Source organism: Apteryx rowi, unplaced genomic scaffold (genome assembly GCF_003343035.1).
Source record: "Apteryx rowi isolate R43461 unplaced genomic scaffold, aptRow1 scaffold_12, whole genome shotgun sequence".
Classification (NCBI taxonomy): Eukaryota; Metazoa; Chordata; class Aves; order Apterygiformes; family Apterygidae; genus Apteryx; species Apteryx rowi.
In genome coordinates, this window is record NW_020447419.1 from 5,246,491 (window position 1) to 5,261,463 (window position 14,973).

Sequence of the window (14,973 nt, forward strand, 5' to 3'; positions counted from 1 at the left end):
CACAGATTTACCTGTGTCCTTCCCCTTTTTATTTTGTATGATCCTTTTCTTTACATCTGTAGTTACTTAGCTATCAGCATTGCCCTTTTAGCGTGTATATTTTTAATTGCTGCTCCATGCAGATGTCTGTCTTTGTATGGAACAGCAGGTTTATGCACATCTAGTAAAATGTGCTTAAGCAGATCCCAATTAGCATTTATATTTTCTGTTTAATTTCTCTCTCTGATTTGGCTAAGAGCTAAATTTGATGCTAGAAGTGGTCCTTTTTAAAAATGTCTAACTTTATTCTTTTAACACATAATGAGTGTAATCAAGCTGTCATTTCTTAATTTTTGTTATTTCTTAACTTAAATCACTCATTTTTACTTCTGAACTCTTAAGCTTTGTGTTAACATAAAACCTACTTCAGAGTTTCCCCATGTTAGATGTAATGCTTTGGATTTTGAACTTGTAATTTATATTTTTAGAAATGATAGGAATGTGATACTGACATGATGAGATCTCCAGAAACTATCACGTAACTAGCAATCAAACTGCTCAATGTAAAGAGATTTCTATGGACCCTGCTATTCCTGGGTGATTTTGGTAGTTTATAATCAATACCAGCTAATATTGATTTTACTACCTAATTCTTTATTTGTTAAAACATCTACCTATTAACGTTTGGAGTTGTTTATTTCCAAGCTGCAAATGACTTCATTAATAGCAGCTTTGAAACACCACTTGTCCTTTCTTAAAGCATGTCTGTAGTCTGCAGTTTTGGCATTCAAATCATGATGTTTGTCCACTTTTCACCAAGTTTCATAAAACCAGCGAAATTATGTTTATGCTCATAACTAAGCAATTCTGATTGCTTGGATACACCGACATTCATATGAAGGCAGATTCTAAAACCACTTAAAGAAAAGGTATTGTCTTTGATACAGAACAAATTGGAACTCCTGTTTTAATGCGAGTTACCCAAAAGCATTTCCATTTGTCGCTCTTTCAAGAGGGTTTGAACATATGTGTTCTGACATTGATATAGTTCTTCTCTAGGCCATGTGGAAAATATGCTCATGTTTACAGCTTTTTGTTTACTTTCTGTTTTTAAGAGCTAACTTGAACGAGTGTCTGTGATATATATGTTATTGACATTGATTACTTAGTTATTTTAATGATCGTCATTTGTTTGTTGAAATTTATGCTGGGAATTCTTTATCTGATCTTCTAGGTCCAGAAGGACTTGGTTTCACTGTGGTTACCAGAGACTCTTCAGTACATGGGCCTGGTCCTATTTTTGTGAAGAATATTTTACCAAAAGGTGCAGCAGTAAAAGATGGTCGTTTACAGTCAGGAGACAGAATCCTGGAGGTTAGAATAAGCATTCATTTTATTTGCGTTGCTGAGTATCGATTGCTGGGTTTTACATGTATATTTTATTTCCTATACCTACTACTGATGTATATGGTGAAAATTACTGACCTTAGTAAAAAGGCCCATGGCTTTCTTACTGTTTGTCAATAATTGTGTTACACCACAATTTGGAGAAAGGTGAGCTGTTTCAGAAGGGTCCATGGGCTGTTTGAGCAAGGGGAGATCTGATAATATTTTGGTTCTTAAAGCATATAAATATCAGTTTAGAAAGAAAGCATGTTTTGCCTTGGCAGCCATGTCCTAAAAAATCTGTGATTAATGTTCAGGATTTTTAAGTGCTCATTTTAAGGCAGTTTTGTTAAAATTGATCCGTTTAAAATTTTCAGATCTCTTGTGACGTACACTCTCATTATCTAATGGGTTACTTCTACTTAGTAACCTCAAAAAGCTCTTAAGGCAAACAGTTTTAATAATACTTAGGTCTTGTTTTGGTACTTTTCATCTTCAAAGTGCTTTGCAAACTAATTAAGCCTCAAAAACCCCCTGCAAGGTGGGTAAGTACTACAAACCTGCTTTAACAGATGGTGAAAATGAGCAAAAAAGGTTAAGTGATTTGCGCAGGGCCAGAGGGAGAGCAGTGAGGGAACTGTTGCTAGTTCTTTGCTCTCAGTCACTGACTGACACCTGTCCTGGGTAAGGGGAAAATGACAAAAAAGAGACATGTTTAAAGTCTTTTGTTCTTCTGTGTCTTAGGTGAATGGACGGGACATCGCTGGCAGGACCCAGGAGGAGCTGGTAGCTATGCTGAGGAGCACAAAACAAGGCGAAACGGTGTCTCTGATTGTGGCTCGCCAGGAGGACGCCTTTCTACCTCGAGAGCTGGTAAACTTAGAATTAGTTCAATTCCACTCTCCAGGAAGAGTAACATGTTTTAAAATTGGCCCAAGAAAAAGAAGTGAACTGTTGTTGGCTGAGAAAGCCAATGAAGGATAACTGTATAAGACTTGTGCTTGAAAAGTATTTACATTTGATTTTAGCCACTTTAGATACAATTCCGTGAAATTTGATTTTCATCCTAGAAGTGACATCATAAGCATAATTCAAAGAGGAATATTGTAAATGAAGTTTGTAACTGTGAAGTCAAGCATGACGGAAAGTGGATTCTCTTTCAAAAAAGCAACAACCTTTAAACCTAGAAGTTTGAAGTGTTTCTAATGAGTCCTGTTGCTTATCAGTAACTAATGACGGTGGCTGCCCCCTGGGTGATGCATCTTCTAAGCCTGGGAAACCAAACTGCCTGAGTGCTGAGGGTTAGAAATCCATTATATTCCTCACAAATTCTGGAAGTAGGCTTTTCCTTGGCTGCTATTCTTTGACTTAATAGGAAAAAATAGAATAAAAGCAATCATGCAAGAGCATATCTTAAATGCTCGGTTTTCACTTTTTTTATGTTAGGATGAAATTGTGTTCTCTTTTGTCTCAAATAGACATAGGAAGGCTACATTAATGCAAAAGTGCTATCTGATACATACTTGTTTCCCCTCAAAGAAGGTCGTCTCTTTAGTCGCCTCTTCCTTATCTTGATTGATGGGTATACTTGACCTTTCATTAAGAAGTCCTCAGGATAAAGGAAGGACAGCATTTCCTGCTTTTGTCTCACTTTATCTCTTTTAAAGAACACAAACCGCTTTTTTTTTTTCTCTCTCAAGAAGATGCCTTCTCCCTTTTGCTTTTCCTTTTGCTTTAAACTGTTAGCATGGTCTTCTACAACAATCCACCAGTATGTTTTCTCACAAAACATTGCTAACAGTTTGCCATTTGTTTTCTTGTTATTGCTTGGACCTTGCTGAGGTGTGGGTGCCTGGTGCCTGCAGGAGGATCGGAAACGGTAGCGTAGGTTCGGTTCTCTCACGTGACCCTTTTCTCTTCTGCAGCTGGTGGCCACTTTTTCCTGTACATCCGTTCCTGACGTAGAGCACATGTGAAGTGCCTGAACAAAGCTATTTTTGTTTTCATTTTCCTTTCCCTTTGCGATTGAGCAATTTTTAAGGAGGATAAATAATAGCAGAATAATTAACCTGGGACAGGGCTGGAATTAGGTGTTCCTTGTCAGTAGTTCCCAAAGTAGCTAAGTTGTAAGGCTCTGTTTAGAAAGCCCTTGAGCTGTGTAGCCAGTATCTTTGTGAATGTGGGGGAAGTTTCTGAGTCTGAAGTACTAAATTGTCTTTTTAGGATCTCTTTTTCTCCACCAGCTCTCCTAAGTAAAGGTTTATTTTTTATAAGGCTACCCATCAACAATTTTTTTTTCCTTATAGTGTTTTAAGTTATAAAATACATTGCTTGGAAAGTGTGGGAGTTTAAGTGTATTTTCTTTTCTCTCTTCTCTTTCCCCAGCATTATTCTTTACCATCTTATTCCAAATTATCTTGGAAATCTGGTAACAGTGGGTGGGAATAACGGGCTGTAGAAATGTAAAAGCTATTTATAATTTTTACGTGCCACACATGCCTGCTCTTAAATTCTAGCCCCTACAGCAAGGATTAACTACCTTTCAAAAGGTGAGTTACTTTTGACTGGCCTGATTGAGATCCTGAAGGTAGCCACATTTATCCTGCTGGCTTGACCTTCGCTTAGATATCTTTTTCCGTGAAAGAACGATGCACTGGTGGTGGCCCTCACGGTATTAGTGATGATATGTGAATTCTAATACTGCTCTGTATTTCTTATTAGCTCAATCAAGTACAATATAATATAAATGCAAGTTACTGAAGTACATCAGATAATTTTATGGAACCAGTCCTTCTAAATTCCAGACCTTCCAGCAACATCTGTTTGGTAGCTCACTGCAAAAGTGTGGGTTGCTGTACCACTAAGCTACCAGATGTTGATACGAACATGATGCTTGATAGAAATCATGAGACATCTGAAAATAGTCTTAATAGAGATTAAAAAAAATTTTTTTAATTGGTTTAGCTTTTCTGTTTGTTTTTAGCTTTATCCATAATATTGCATTAGACTAATCCTCTACTACCTCAAAAGTTACAGTGCTGTTTTGATCAAAGGGGAGAAAAAAGCCAATGCTTTAAATGTTTGTTTTTGGAAGGAAAGGCAGTGGATTATCCAGTAGTTTTCGAGGACAGCTGTAACTGCATATTCAGACTACATAAGTTGCATGCAGTGTTTACCTAAACACACATGGGAAGGGGGTGTTAATGCCTGGCAATAATAGAGTAGTTGCCTGATATCAGGCTTGTTCTTCCTTAGAGCAGTTCTCCGGGGACTTGAATGTAATCTGAGTAGATGTTTTCCTTAGCTTCCCCATTACCTGTTATAAGGAAAAGGAGAAGGCTGCTTAGTAAATGAGCATGCTCTCCACGGCTTCCTGCGGCAAAGATGCCACTGGAATTTAGACCCTTAAGAGATGATGCACAAAATCACTTTTGAGCTTGTTGCTCACCTTGAACTTGGTTCCTGCATTGATTTTTAGGAAGAATGTGATAGCTGCATGGGCACAAAGCAAACAAAATAAAGTAATGGAGGTGGCATTTCGTTGTGTGGATCTATAATAATATAGTTTGTCTTCCCCTCATAACAAAGCAGCTGTTTGGAGAAAGCTTGGTCTCAGGAATGTTTTCTCTTCAGTAAGCTAGATGGAAGCAGAGTTTGGGGAGGTTGTTACTGTGGTATATGCTGATGAATTGCGAGCAAGTAGAAAAATATATTCAGAGCAGCAAACCTTTACCACCAGCCAAGAGAGAGCTGTGATATGAGTGAAGATGAATCAGTGTTTCAAAAGGGCATTATTAAATTATAGTGATTTGGGGCTTCAGTTACGCTAGCCCTAGCAACATCTGAGAGTCATACAGTTACATTGTTTGCACATAATGAGGGAATAAAATAGGAAGCCCAATCTTTCTAGTGTTGGGAGAATAAGAGGATCTAATGAGATTTTTTTTTTTTCTGACTGAAGCAGATCAGTAAAGTAGAATTTGGACCAACCACAGGCTCTCCTCCTTATTATCCAGTTAGCCAAATGTTACTAGTAATTCACGCCAGCTGTTGACAATGTAACAGCTGAGTAAGGAGCTGGTTCCAAAACTCAGGGGAAGATCTTGATTCACTTAATTACCACTGTCTACAGACTGGCCTGTGATTAGTGCATTCTGTAAGGTGCGTTTGGGTTTTAAACTGTAATGCTGATCGTTTTCTAGAGGATGCTTAAGATTACAGAGAGAAACTGGCTCCACTGAACAGGTTTGGATTTTCCAGCTGTTACCAAAGTAAATGAAATGCCCGTCACACCGTGGCTGCTGTTCTATTCTGTCCAGAAAACACAGTGTTTTGATCATGTGTTTGTTGCATCTTGTCTTTTTCCAGGAAAAAATGTGTGGTCTGAAGGTAGCATTTCTTTTAATAATGATACAAAGATCACTTCTTTCCCCTCCTCTTCCTGCATCCCCCCGTTGGCAAAAGCAACGCTACTTGAATGAGAATTAGCTCTGGTGTGACCCATTCCATGCTGTGGCCCTATGAAATTCTTAGCCCCTTTCTTTTGCAGATATTCTTGTACTTTTAATGAGCATTCAGGCTAGGGGATCTTATGCAAATAGGCAGAGAAGTGTCCTTTTACCACACTTGCAAGAAATAATAAAGCACTGAAAAGATTAAGGTGCATCTTTCTTGAAGTTAGAACACATACATACTGTAAGTTTTACTTATACTTTATATGTTGTTTTAAAGATAGCTTTTTTACTTATCGGTTTCAGTTGTAATCGCTATTTCTGTGGTTTTTTGGCACATTCTCTGTGACGAATTGGAGAGGAAGGGAAGCAAACCAGCATTTTTACAACAAAAGCTAAAAGAACAACCATGTATATAATGTAGCTGTTGATCTTTAACTCAGATTCTCTTTTACGCGTGTACTATACAGAATGGAAGGAAGCATGATGACAGGCAAGTTCAATTAAGCATTTTTTCTGCTCACCATGTGATTAACTTCTATGTTTCTGTCTTCTCCTAATTAATTCCTTCCACTACCTTGAACTCTGTGCCTGAAGGAGAACTTCTTGTATGCCTGAAGTGTTGTCCTTTTTGTTTTTAGTATTCAAAGCTTATGTTCTATTGCTTCCTCTTAATTGTTTCTCACCTTTTTATCTGCAGGAAATAATAGATGAAATTTCAGCCTGGACTTAACTGGTTTTGCACCTGTTTTTGTGGGTTAAGGCAGTGATTCTAATGCCCAATTAACCTGAAATGGACAAGTGCTTTCAGTCACAAAATAATCCCAGCAATTACCAATTCTCTCTTGCACTGTCTCTATTCAAAGGGGAAAAAAGTCTGTTAGAAAAATAGGTCAATATACATATATTGGATTTTAATAACATACATGAGATCCAGTTCTCGAATTGTTCTACGTGATAAAGAGAAGGAAATCATGAACACACATGGCACCCTTCATCTTGAATTACTTTGCAAACAGTGAAGCTACAAAACCTCTCCCCACCTGCGCCCAAGAATTTTTTGAGAGAGAGTGGCTAGTTTGGGGGTTGTAGTTTCTCTTTATCTAGAATAGCTGAGAAAGTGCTGGTTGTGTCTATGCAAATGTATCTTCTTAGCGTGGAAGCATTGTGCAGTGCAGCACCTCAAAGGTTTTCAGCCTTCATTGATTATGTAATTATTTCAGAGCATGGTTACTTATATTTAGTGTGGCCTAGAGTACTGGCAAGTATGCGTTGAGGCACAGTTAATTAGTTGCCTTGCTGCTTATATGAGGCAGTAAGAGGTTATTCTTTAGAAGGAATCACAGCATGAGGAACTTTCTTGCCTGTCCCTGTGGACAGAAGGTGTGGCAAAAAAGTACCCCATCATTTTTATTGTTTCCAGCTTTTGGAGGGTCTCCCAACCTTTCCAATGTGGAATAAATTGCTTGAGTAATTCAAGTATTTTAAACATGTTTTCTCACCTAGATCTATCATTTTGCAATAGCGGAGTGAGCCCTCACTGTTAGGTACCAATATAGCTATCAAGACGGCAAACATGTTTGTTGTGCTTTTCTATGAGCTAATGACCATCAGTCTCGAGGGCTGCAGAAACTGTATTCCATCTGGTGTTGCTTTCTTTCTCAAGGCCTTATAAGCGTTATAATCCAGCAGTGATTTGGCTTTGAGATTCTAGTCTTCTATTTTCCAGCAAATATGAAGAGCCTCAAAAGAGTGGTCCCAAACCTATGGATGATAGCACTCATTGCCTGCAAGAACCTCCAGTGGTGCTCTGCCTGCTGGTAAAGAAAAATTTTGAGTGGAGACAAATGAGGAATGAAAAGCATGATGTTACCCATAGCATAGGATATTGTATTTGCTTATAGGATTATTGCCCAAAGCTCCCAAGTTCTGAGGAGTCCTGCCTCAGAGCATTGGGAGATGAAATCTGTTTACTTGATAGCATCAGTTGTTCAACACTGGTGCTGTCAGCAATTGTTTGGCAGCACACCTTAGTCTATGAAATCAGAAATACGTATACCTCAGATTGGAAACTTGTTTCTCAACAGAAGCAGAGTCTTCATGTGTCTTAGATCCTTTTATCCACATTTACAGTATTTACTTTTCTTAAGTCTTTGGGTAATTCTTAAATTTCCTTGGCAGCTGTAGTACTGTGCCATCTACGCAGATCACCAGATTTGTACTGTATACTATATGAAATAATTTAAAAGTCTCTGTGCCTTAGAGTCCATGAAAATTTTTTCTAGGACTGACTTAATGTAAAATGCATGCATTTAAGGTTTGAAGTTGACATAAAAGAATTACACCCTGCCTAGTGCTTTTTTAACTTCCTTTTAAAACAGTAACCAGTAAATCAACCAAGAAAAGAGTGGGATTTGTGCATCACAATATTGTGAGCTGCCTGCTTGCAATATATTCCAAAAGCATACAGTAACAGCAATCCTAAATTCACCCTTGAAAATACCAGGCAGTCTCCCATATCTTTGTAAACGATAAGATTTTAGGAACTAAATGATGAAGGAAGTTAACTACATAAGGCTTCAGCTCAGCAGGGTGCTTAAGCACATGGCTAATGCTCACTGCTGGGATGGGGATGGGTGTTTTCACCATAGGGCATATCTTACTTTAGGACATAACTTGCTAATTTGTCTCCCTCTATTTTCTACAGTTATGTAACTTAAAAGGTTATGTGAGACTGCATTTTTAAGCATTGAGGAGCAGTGCCACGTTGAGTTATTACTTAGGACAAAACTCTTTCACAAGGACAAACTATTTCCTTGTGTAAAACTTGCCGTGGCATTTTGAATAGGTATATGGAGCAAACTGGAGGATCTCCATTTTCAAAGCCTCCTGTGACATCAAATAGTAAACTGAAATGCCTTGGATAAAGAGCTGAATCCAATTCTGTCAGTATTCAAAGCTATAATTCCAGGGAGTCTAGATAATTCAAAACAGAACAATTTTATCCGATATGACACAAATTCTTAGTGTGCTATGTTAATGTGAAAAGTATCCAAGTACAGTATAATGTATCTCCCTGGGTTTGCTATTGTTTTTTATCTTAACAGGGTGTGCCATTAGTGACCATTTAGTTTTTATTGCAAAATGGAATATAGGTGATTTTAAAGAACCAATATGAAAGCATCTGTCAAAAGTGCTAAAGATGGATATATGCAGCAATGACTTCAGTTATTTACTGGATTGTGACAAGATTACAGCAGGGCATTACCTTGGGGTATTATTTTGAAAAGCATTACTGTATATCCATTACAAAATACAGTGTAGATTTTATGGTGATTCAATAAATGAGTTGTCAGCAAAGTATTTCTTAATTGTGTCAGCAAAGTATTTCTTAATTGTGTCTAAGCTCTTGGAAAGAACATAGAGAATAGTGTAAATAAGGAGATATCTTTTCAAGCTTTTCTGCCAGTAATAATTATGTGGTGCTGCAATTTAAATACTGCTCTTTAACTTATACAGGTTTTTGCAGAAAATAGTTGCAAAAGCATGCAAATGTCTTATTTCCTTCATAAGCCTTTGAAAATAACCCTCCTGGGTCCCTTGCCTTTTGCTCTCAGCTCTGAATGGCGCTCCAGGGAGTTGGCATCTCTTATCAGAAATGAGCAGCCAGACAAGGGGCAGCCAGCATATTGAGAGACCATAATAGTGTGATGGTCAAGGGCATCAGACAGGTACTGAAAGGTCTCTTGTTGTGTTAAACAAATGCTATTTCCTTCCTGGCTTAAATGGGAGCTAATTTTTTTTAAGCTTTTCTTTTGGCAAAAGAACAATAGGGATAAATAAGGCAACCTTTCCAGGGAGAGAGATGCATTAGATTATCATAAATCCACAGATAAAAAGTGCAGTGGTCAATGAGAACAGGCGCTGTAAGATTAAATAAAAGAACTAATTGAAAGTGGTGTCCCATGGTAGATAGAGGATTGACACAATATTGAGTAGGTATTACCATGGACTAAACAGAAGGGGGAAAATACAATGCACAGTATTTTATTTCCAAAGGTTACAATTCTGTTTGTACTGGTGACTGAGCAGTTTTTTTTGTTGTGGACATAAGAGAAGGCTAAAAGTGTTTTATCTCTGCTTTAAAAGTTTGGGAATTAGTTGGTGAGACTTACTTGCATATCACTAAAACTTTAGAACATTTCAAGAATCCTTTATTTATAGCATTTTAATTAAGAAATCAAAGACCTGTAGTGTAGATGCGCATCTAAGAATTAAATAGTCGCTGGCAGAACATCAATTAACCAAATGTGTCTTGAGATTCTTAGATGAAGGTTTTCCATCTGCTTTGCTGAATGTTATTTAGTACATATTATTAGGGTTTTCTGCTTTTAAATCTAGCAAACTCGGTATTTTCGCTCACTAGTCTGTGTTTCTTGTGATTCAAGAAACATCAGAACTGATTCCTATTGAAATTTCATGCCAATAGCTAGGTAGATGAAAACCTTATGGCCTTGGTTTCCCTTGTAAGGGATGGTACCTGTTTAGTTGTTTGCTCCATTCTGCTTAATGGCCATTTTTGGGCGGCAAGCAGACCAGTTGCCTCTTGGGATGCTTCTGCCTGCTGCACTGTGGTCAGAGGAGACTGTCGCCTTCCCTAAGGCGCTGAGATGCTCTGCTCTAGAGTGCTGGCTGGTGCAGCCCCGGGGGAGAGCGTCGCAAGGAGCCGAGACTGGTGGACTCCTGTAAGCAGCAGGGGGCACGTGGCCAGGCTGCAGTGGGGGGAGAGAAGAAAGACCTACGTATTCAGAGGGGTGAGTTTAGTGTTTGTTACAACTGAAGAAGGCATTGAAAGCTTCTGGGCTAAGGTTTAGCAAGGCTGAAGGAAGGACCTGCCCAACAAGGACAAAGTGAGCAGCAGAGACTCTCCCCACTGCCAAGCCTTTTCTACTTCAGCCTGTTTCACTCTGAAGTTCTTCCTCCCCCCCTTCCCCACCCTGCCCCACCCAAAAAAGTTGTTCTGTTATACTTGTGTCTTAGTAAAACTTAAAAGTTCAAAATCCCTTTTGCTTTCCTCAGGGTGCCTACCTTAAAGAAAGGGTACAGGCCAGTCTGTTTCAGAGCTCTAGCAGTCTCGAAGTCTCATCACTTGGCTATCTGAACTTTGGTTTATGTGAAAGATTCTTAGTTTACCATATTACCACCAAGTCACCTACCTATGTCTGCAGTAGAGTATAACTTCAGTGGTATACTGTCATTTAATGCCTGAAGTGCTGATGTATAGTACATTTGTGACGGGGAAAATTTGGTGTGATTGTTGGGTGGCTATTTTATAACGTAAAAAGTACTGGTGATCTTGAAGAAATCTGTAAGAAGTTTTTCCTGGTCTGGAAATTTATATGTTGCAGTTCATTTCATTCATTCTGTTTTTAAGTGAATTCAGAGTCTAGTTTGATCTTGAGTTAAGAAGTATTTCTATTAGGAGTTCAAGGTCTGGTGCATTGGAGTAGAGTTGCTTTACCAGACCATAACTCAGTTCATGGTTGTTGCTCTATTGTAAAGTATTGATGTCTTGGGACAGTGTTTTAGCAATGTCAGGGAAACAGAGGCGTCAGGAATTCAGCTCTGTGAGTTACTAGCAGCAATTAACATTCATACCTGCATTCGCTAGGAACAGGACCATCACTCATGAAATTAGTTGCCCAAATGAAGCGCCTAATTGATGAGCTGTTAACTTCAGGAGGGCTGGAGCTTTTTTGGTCAGCAACGAAAAGGCATTCCTTGTGAAGAACAGTAGTATCAGGATAAAAATTTGACCATTTAGTGAGTATAGGATAAAATTAAATGTCTAGGTAATGTATTTCTGTTTCTCCTGATTTCTTCTATTTTTCCTCTTCTTTCTGCTTCCTCCCACATTCTCCCACAAAGAGAAAGGTTTTCAATCTTGTATTTGTACCAGAGAGTACAGATTTCGATTTCACAGATTGAATATCCATGCACTTGCTATCAAATGCCATGCAACAAATAGGAGATGAAAATTTTAAGTGAATAAAGACAGTATTTACTTAATCTTATAATGAATTCATCACTGATTTATTTATTCCCCCCCCCCCATGCATCACCTTTCCTGTTACCCGTACTTGTGAAATCATTGAAATGTCATTCACTTTCCCTCATGGGTAACTCATTTTTGACAGTACTGTTAAATAAAGTTCAGTATTATTTTAAATCAATTTTACCTGGATCTTAAGGTAATGCTGAATGTAAATACTACAAAGGAGAGGTTTTAGACTAGTTTGATTACACTGAACAAGAAGCACTTGTGAAGGGCTTTGGGAAAGATTAGTGAGTTCCCCGGTAATAGGTAAAAGCAGCTGTTGTGTAAATTGAAATTAAATTTACTGAGGTTTCTGTATGATGAAACTGTTTCCCTGAGAACTGTAGCAAGGTAAATGGTAGTGAAATGTTATGGATTCCAAATTAGATACTGGAGAAAGCAGAGGAAACTTAATACTGACAAAGATTTACTCTACATGTCTGGTGTCTTGCTGAATACATCCTAATGTCTCCAGTTTGATAGATAACACGTCCAGGCATGCAGACAATAATCTGGTACGTTACTAACAAGAGCTAATACATGGAATAATTATGTCAAATGAAGTTGGGAAATGTTATATAACATGGAACAACAGGGTTACTTGTTTGATTCCTTTGCTTTTAGCAATTTATTTGCATCAGAATATAAAACTCAACTCGGTTATACTGTAAAACTACATGTAGTATTGTTATCTTAGTAAACTTTATAGTGGGAGACATCGAGAGACCACCTAGTCAGTCTGTTTTTCCCCAGATATCAAGGGTAAAAATTTTCCTTGAGTCTTGCTGACATTTCCTTGACTGCTATTTCAACAAGCTATTTCATATGTCAAAAATTGCCTGCAAAGAAAAGGGGGAAAAATGTTATTGTAAAGTGTTTTGAAGATGATTATTAAGTCCCCTTTTAGGCTCTTTTTCACAAGGTTAAACAAGATTGTTTCATCGCTGTCCTCTGGACTCCAGCCAATTTGTTTCCTGAAGCCCACAGCTGAATACGGTGCTCCTGTGGAGCTTTTACCAGTACCACAGAGAACAGAAGGGTTGTTTCCTGCATCTTATAGGCAGCCCTATTACCGACGTTACTGAGGTTTTGACACAGCCGGGGAAGACTGTGGCTTTGTGATCAAAGTCACAAGGTGGGTGAGTGACAAGAACAATAATAAAAATGGGAATGCTTGAATTTGAGTCCAGCATCCTAATCAATACCAGACTCACCTATGTGGTTCTGATTCATACATTGGCTTGAGGGACTTGTATAGGTCCTGTTGCCTTTGTTGCTTTATGATTTTGTTTTAACAAATGCCTTAGGTTTTTAACTTGAAATTAACATACATCTTGGAGCTTAAAGTAAAATGGTTCAGACACTTCTGAGAAAGAAGCTAATGAAAAAATACTTGATTTTTTTTTCTTGTCAAAAACATCTTGGAAAGAAATTTTCCTTGGAAAAAAATTGCAGGATTTTGTGCTGGGGTTTACCTTCAGCCATATCCATTAAAAATTACCTGAATGTGACCAAGTTCTGTTTTGTATAAAGTGCAAGTTCATACTGAGACAATACTGTATAACAATTTCTGACTGTTCTCATAAAGGTAGGCATCAGGCCTGAGAGCAGGGCACCTTTATGTACTGTGGTAACAAACCTACTTCACTGCTATGATCATGGTATTGTGAAAGAGGAAAACACTAATAATATATGGAAGGGGCAAGATGTAGGTGTTGTGGTTTAAGTGGAAGAATAGATTTGGAGGGAAAGGAGGGAGGCTAGAATTTGCCTTTGCCATGTGTTTTGAGGAATGGCCTGGTGAGATCTGGCAAGATGAGCTCTGGAAACCAGAACTGGTAGTAGGATACTGATAAGTGTAGAATGAATGATATTGGATAGGAACGTGGGGAGAAAGACTTGTCAGAGCTGATAAGCTAGGGCTGAAGGAATAACTGGGACTGGTTAGAAAACGTAACTCAGATAAAAGCCCACGACAGACCCTGAGACTCTTGGGGAGACTGTGGAGACTAGATTCAGAATTTCCAAGCTGTTGAGATCAGTGAGTGGGATGCAAAAGTAGGGCCCCGGCAAAGCTGGCAGTGTGGTTGCTCTTCAGAAATTGAATGGCAAAGTATCAAAGATCCTTTATTCTCCACATGACTGCTGAAAAATCCCTAGTGTCTCCTCCTCTTCTAGTGGTGTACCTTGAAATAATTGATGATCTGCTATTCTGTTCAAGCAGCAGAAGTGTTTCTGATGAATTTAAGGTCTGTACAGGTCTGTACTACAGGAACCAGTGTGCCAGTTCAGATTCTGGCTCTGCACCCAGCCTTTGAGCTGGGAATAGCAGCACACAGGAACTGTTTGCCCAGGGGACCAGTGAAGTAATAGAAATAGCCTGTCCTGAAGGACTTCAGGAGACATCATGTGTCTGCGACCATGATGAGACCTGAGAAGAATGTCCCCTGTCCAGGCAGGACATGCCCTTTGCGGAGCCCTAATCTAAGAGTTCTACATCAGCTGACAAGCATTTATTTATTTAAAAAAAAAACAAAAGAAAATATCGCTCCTAAATACTGTTTCTTAAAGCTTGGGAAAGTTAAATGCAAAATGCTTATGCTAGAAGGCCATTAATTCTGGTTTTGTGCTAGCATTAATTCTTCTGAAGGGAGTCAGAGTAGGAGTGTCTACGAATTTTCATTCTGTATTGTTCACAGTAGTAAGTATGAATTTGTAGTTTTCCAGGGATTGTGTTCAGGATGTCTCTATATCCACAGCTAAGAAAAAAGTGCCAGATATGTGACTGAGAATTGTCTGCTTCTGGTGAACAAAGAGAAGAGCACAGATGAGTAGCACAAGTCCTGGAGATAAGTGCTAGTATCAAGACAGTTATCAGTGTCAGTGCTATGTCATTTTATATTTGGCAGTTAGGTTAATTGTATTGACTTGGTATCATGTAGTTATATTCCAGGAAGAATTTGTGCGTGGTGTATACATCATATTTTGGGATTGAGGTTTATAGTCCTAGCTCTCTGGGTCATGTGGTTTCTCCCTAGCCTCCGGTAGCGGCTTCTCATC

At 38.5% G+C, this 14,973-nt stretch overlaps 1 protein-coding gene across 1 annotated transcript in view; it reads left to right on the forward strand.

Moving 5' to 3' along the window:
• PARD3B (par-3 family cell polarity regulator beta) overlaps nt 1-14,973 on the forward strand; it is a 411,041-nt gene that overhangs the window by 190,455 nt on the left and 205,613 nt on the right. The window contains exons 10-11 of the mRNA XM_026088114.1: nt 1,214-1,353; nt 2,110-2,238. Of these exons, the coding sequence (XP_025943899.1) occupies nt 1,214-1,353; nt 2,110-2,238 (269 nt within the window). The remainder of the gene's footprint in view (nt 1-1,213; nt 1,354-2,109; nt 2,239-14,973) is intronic.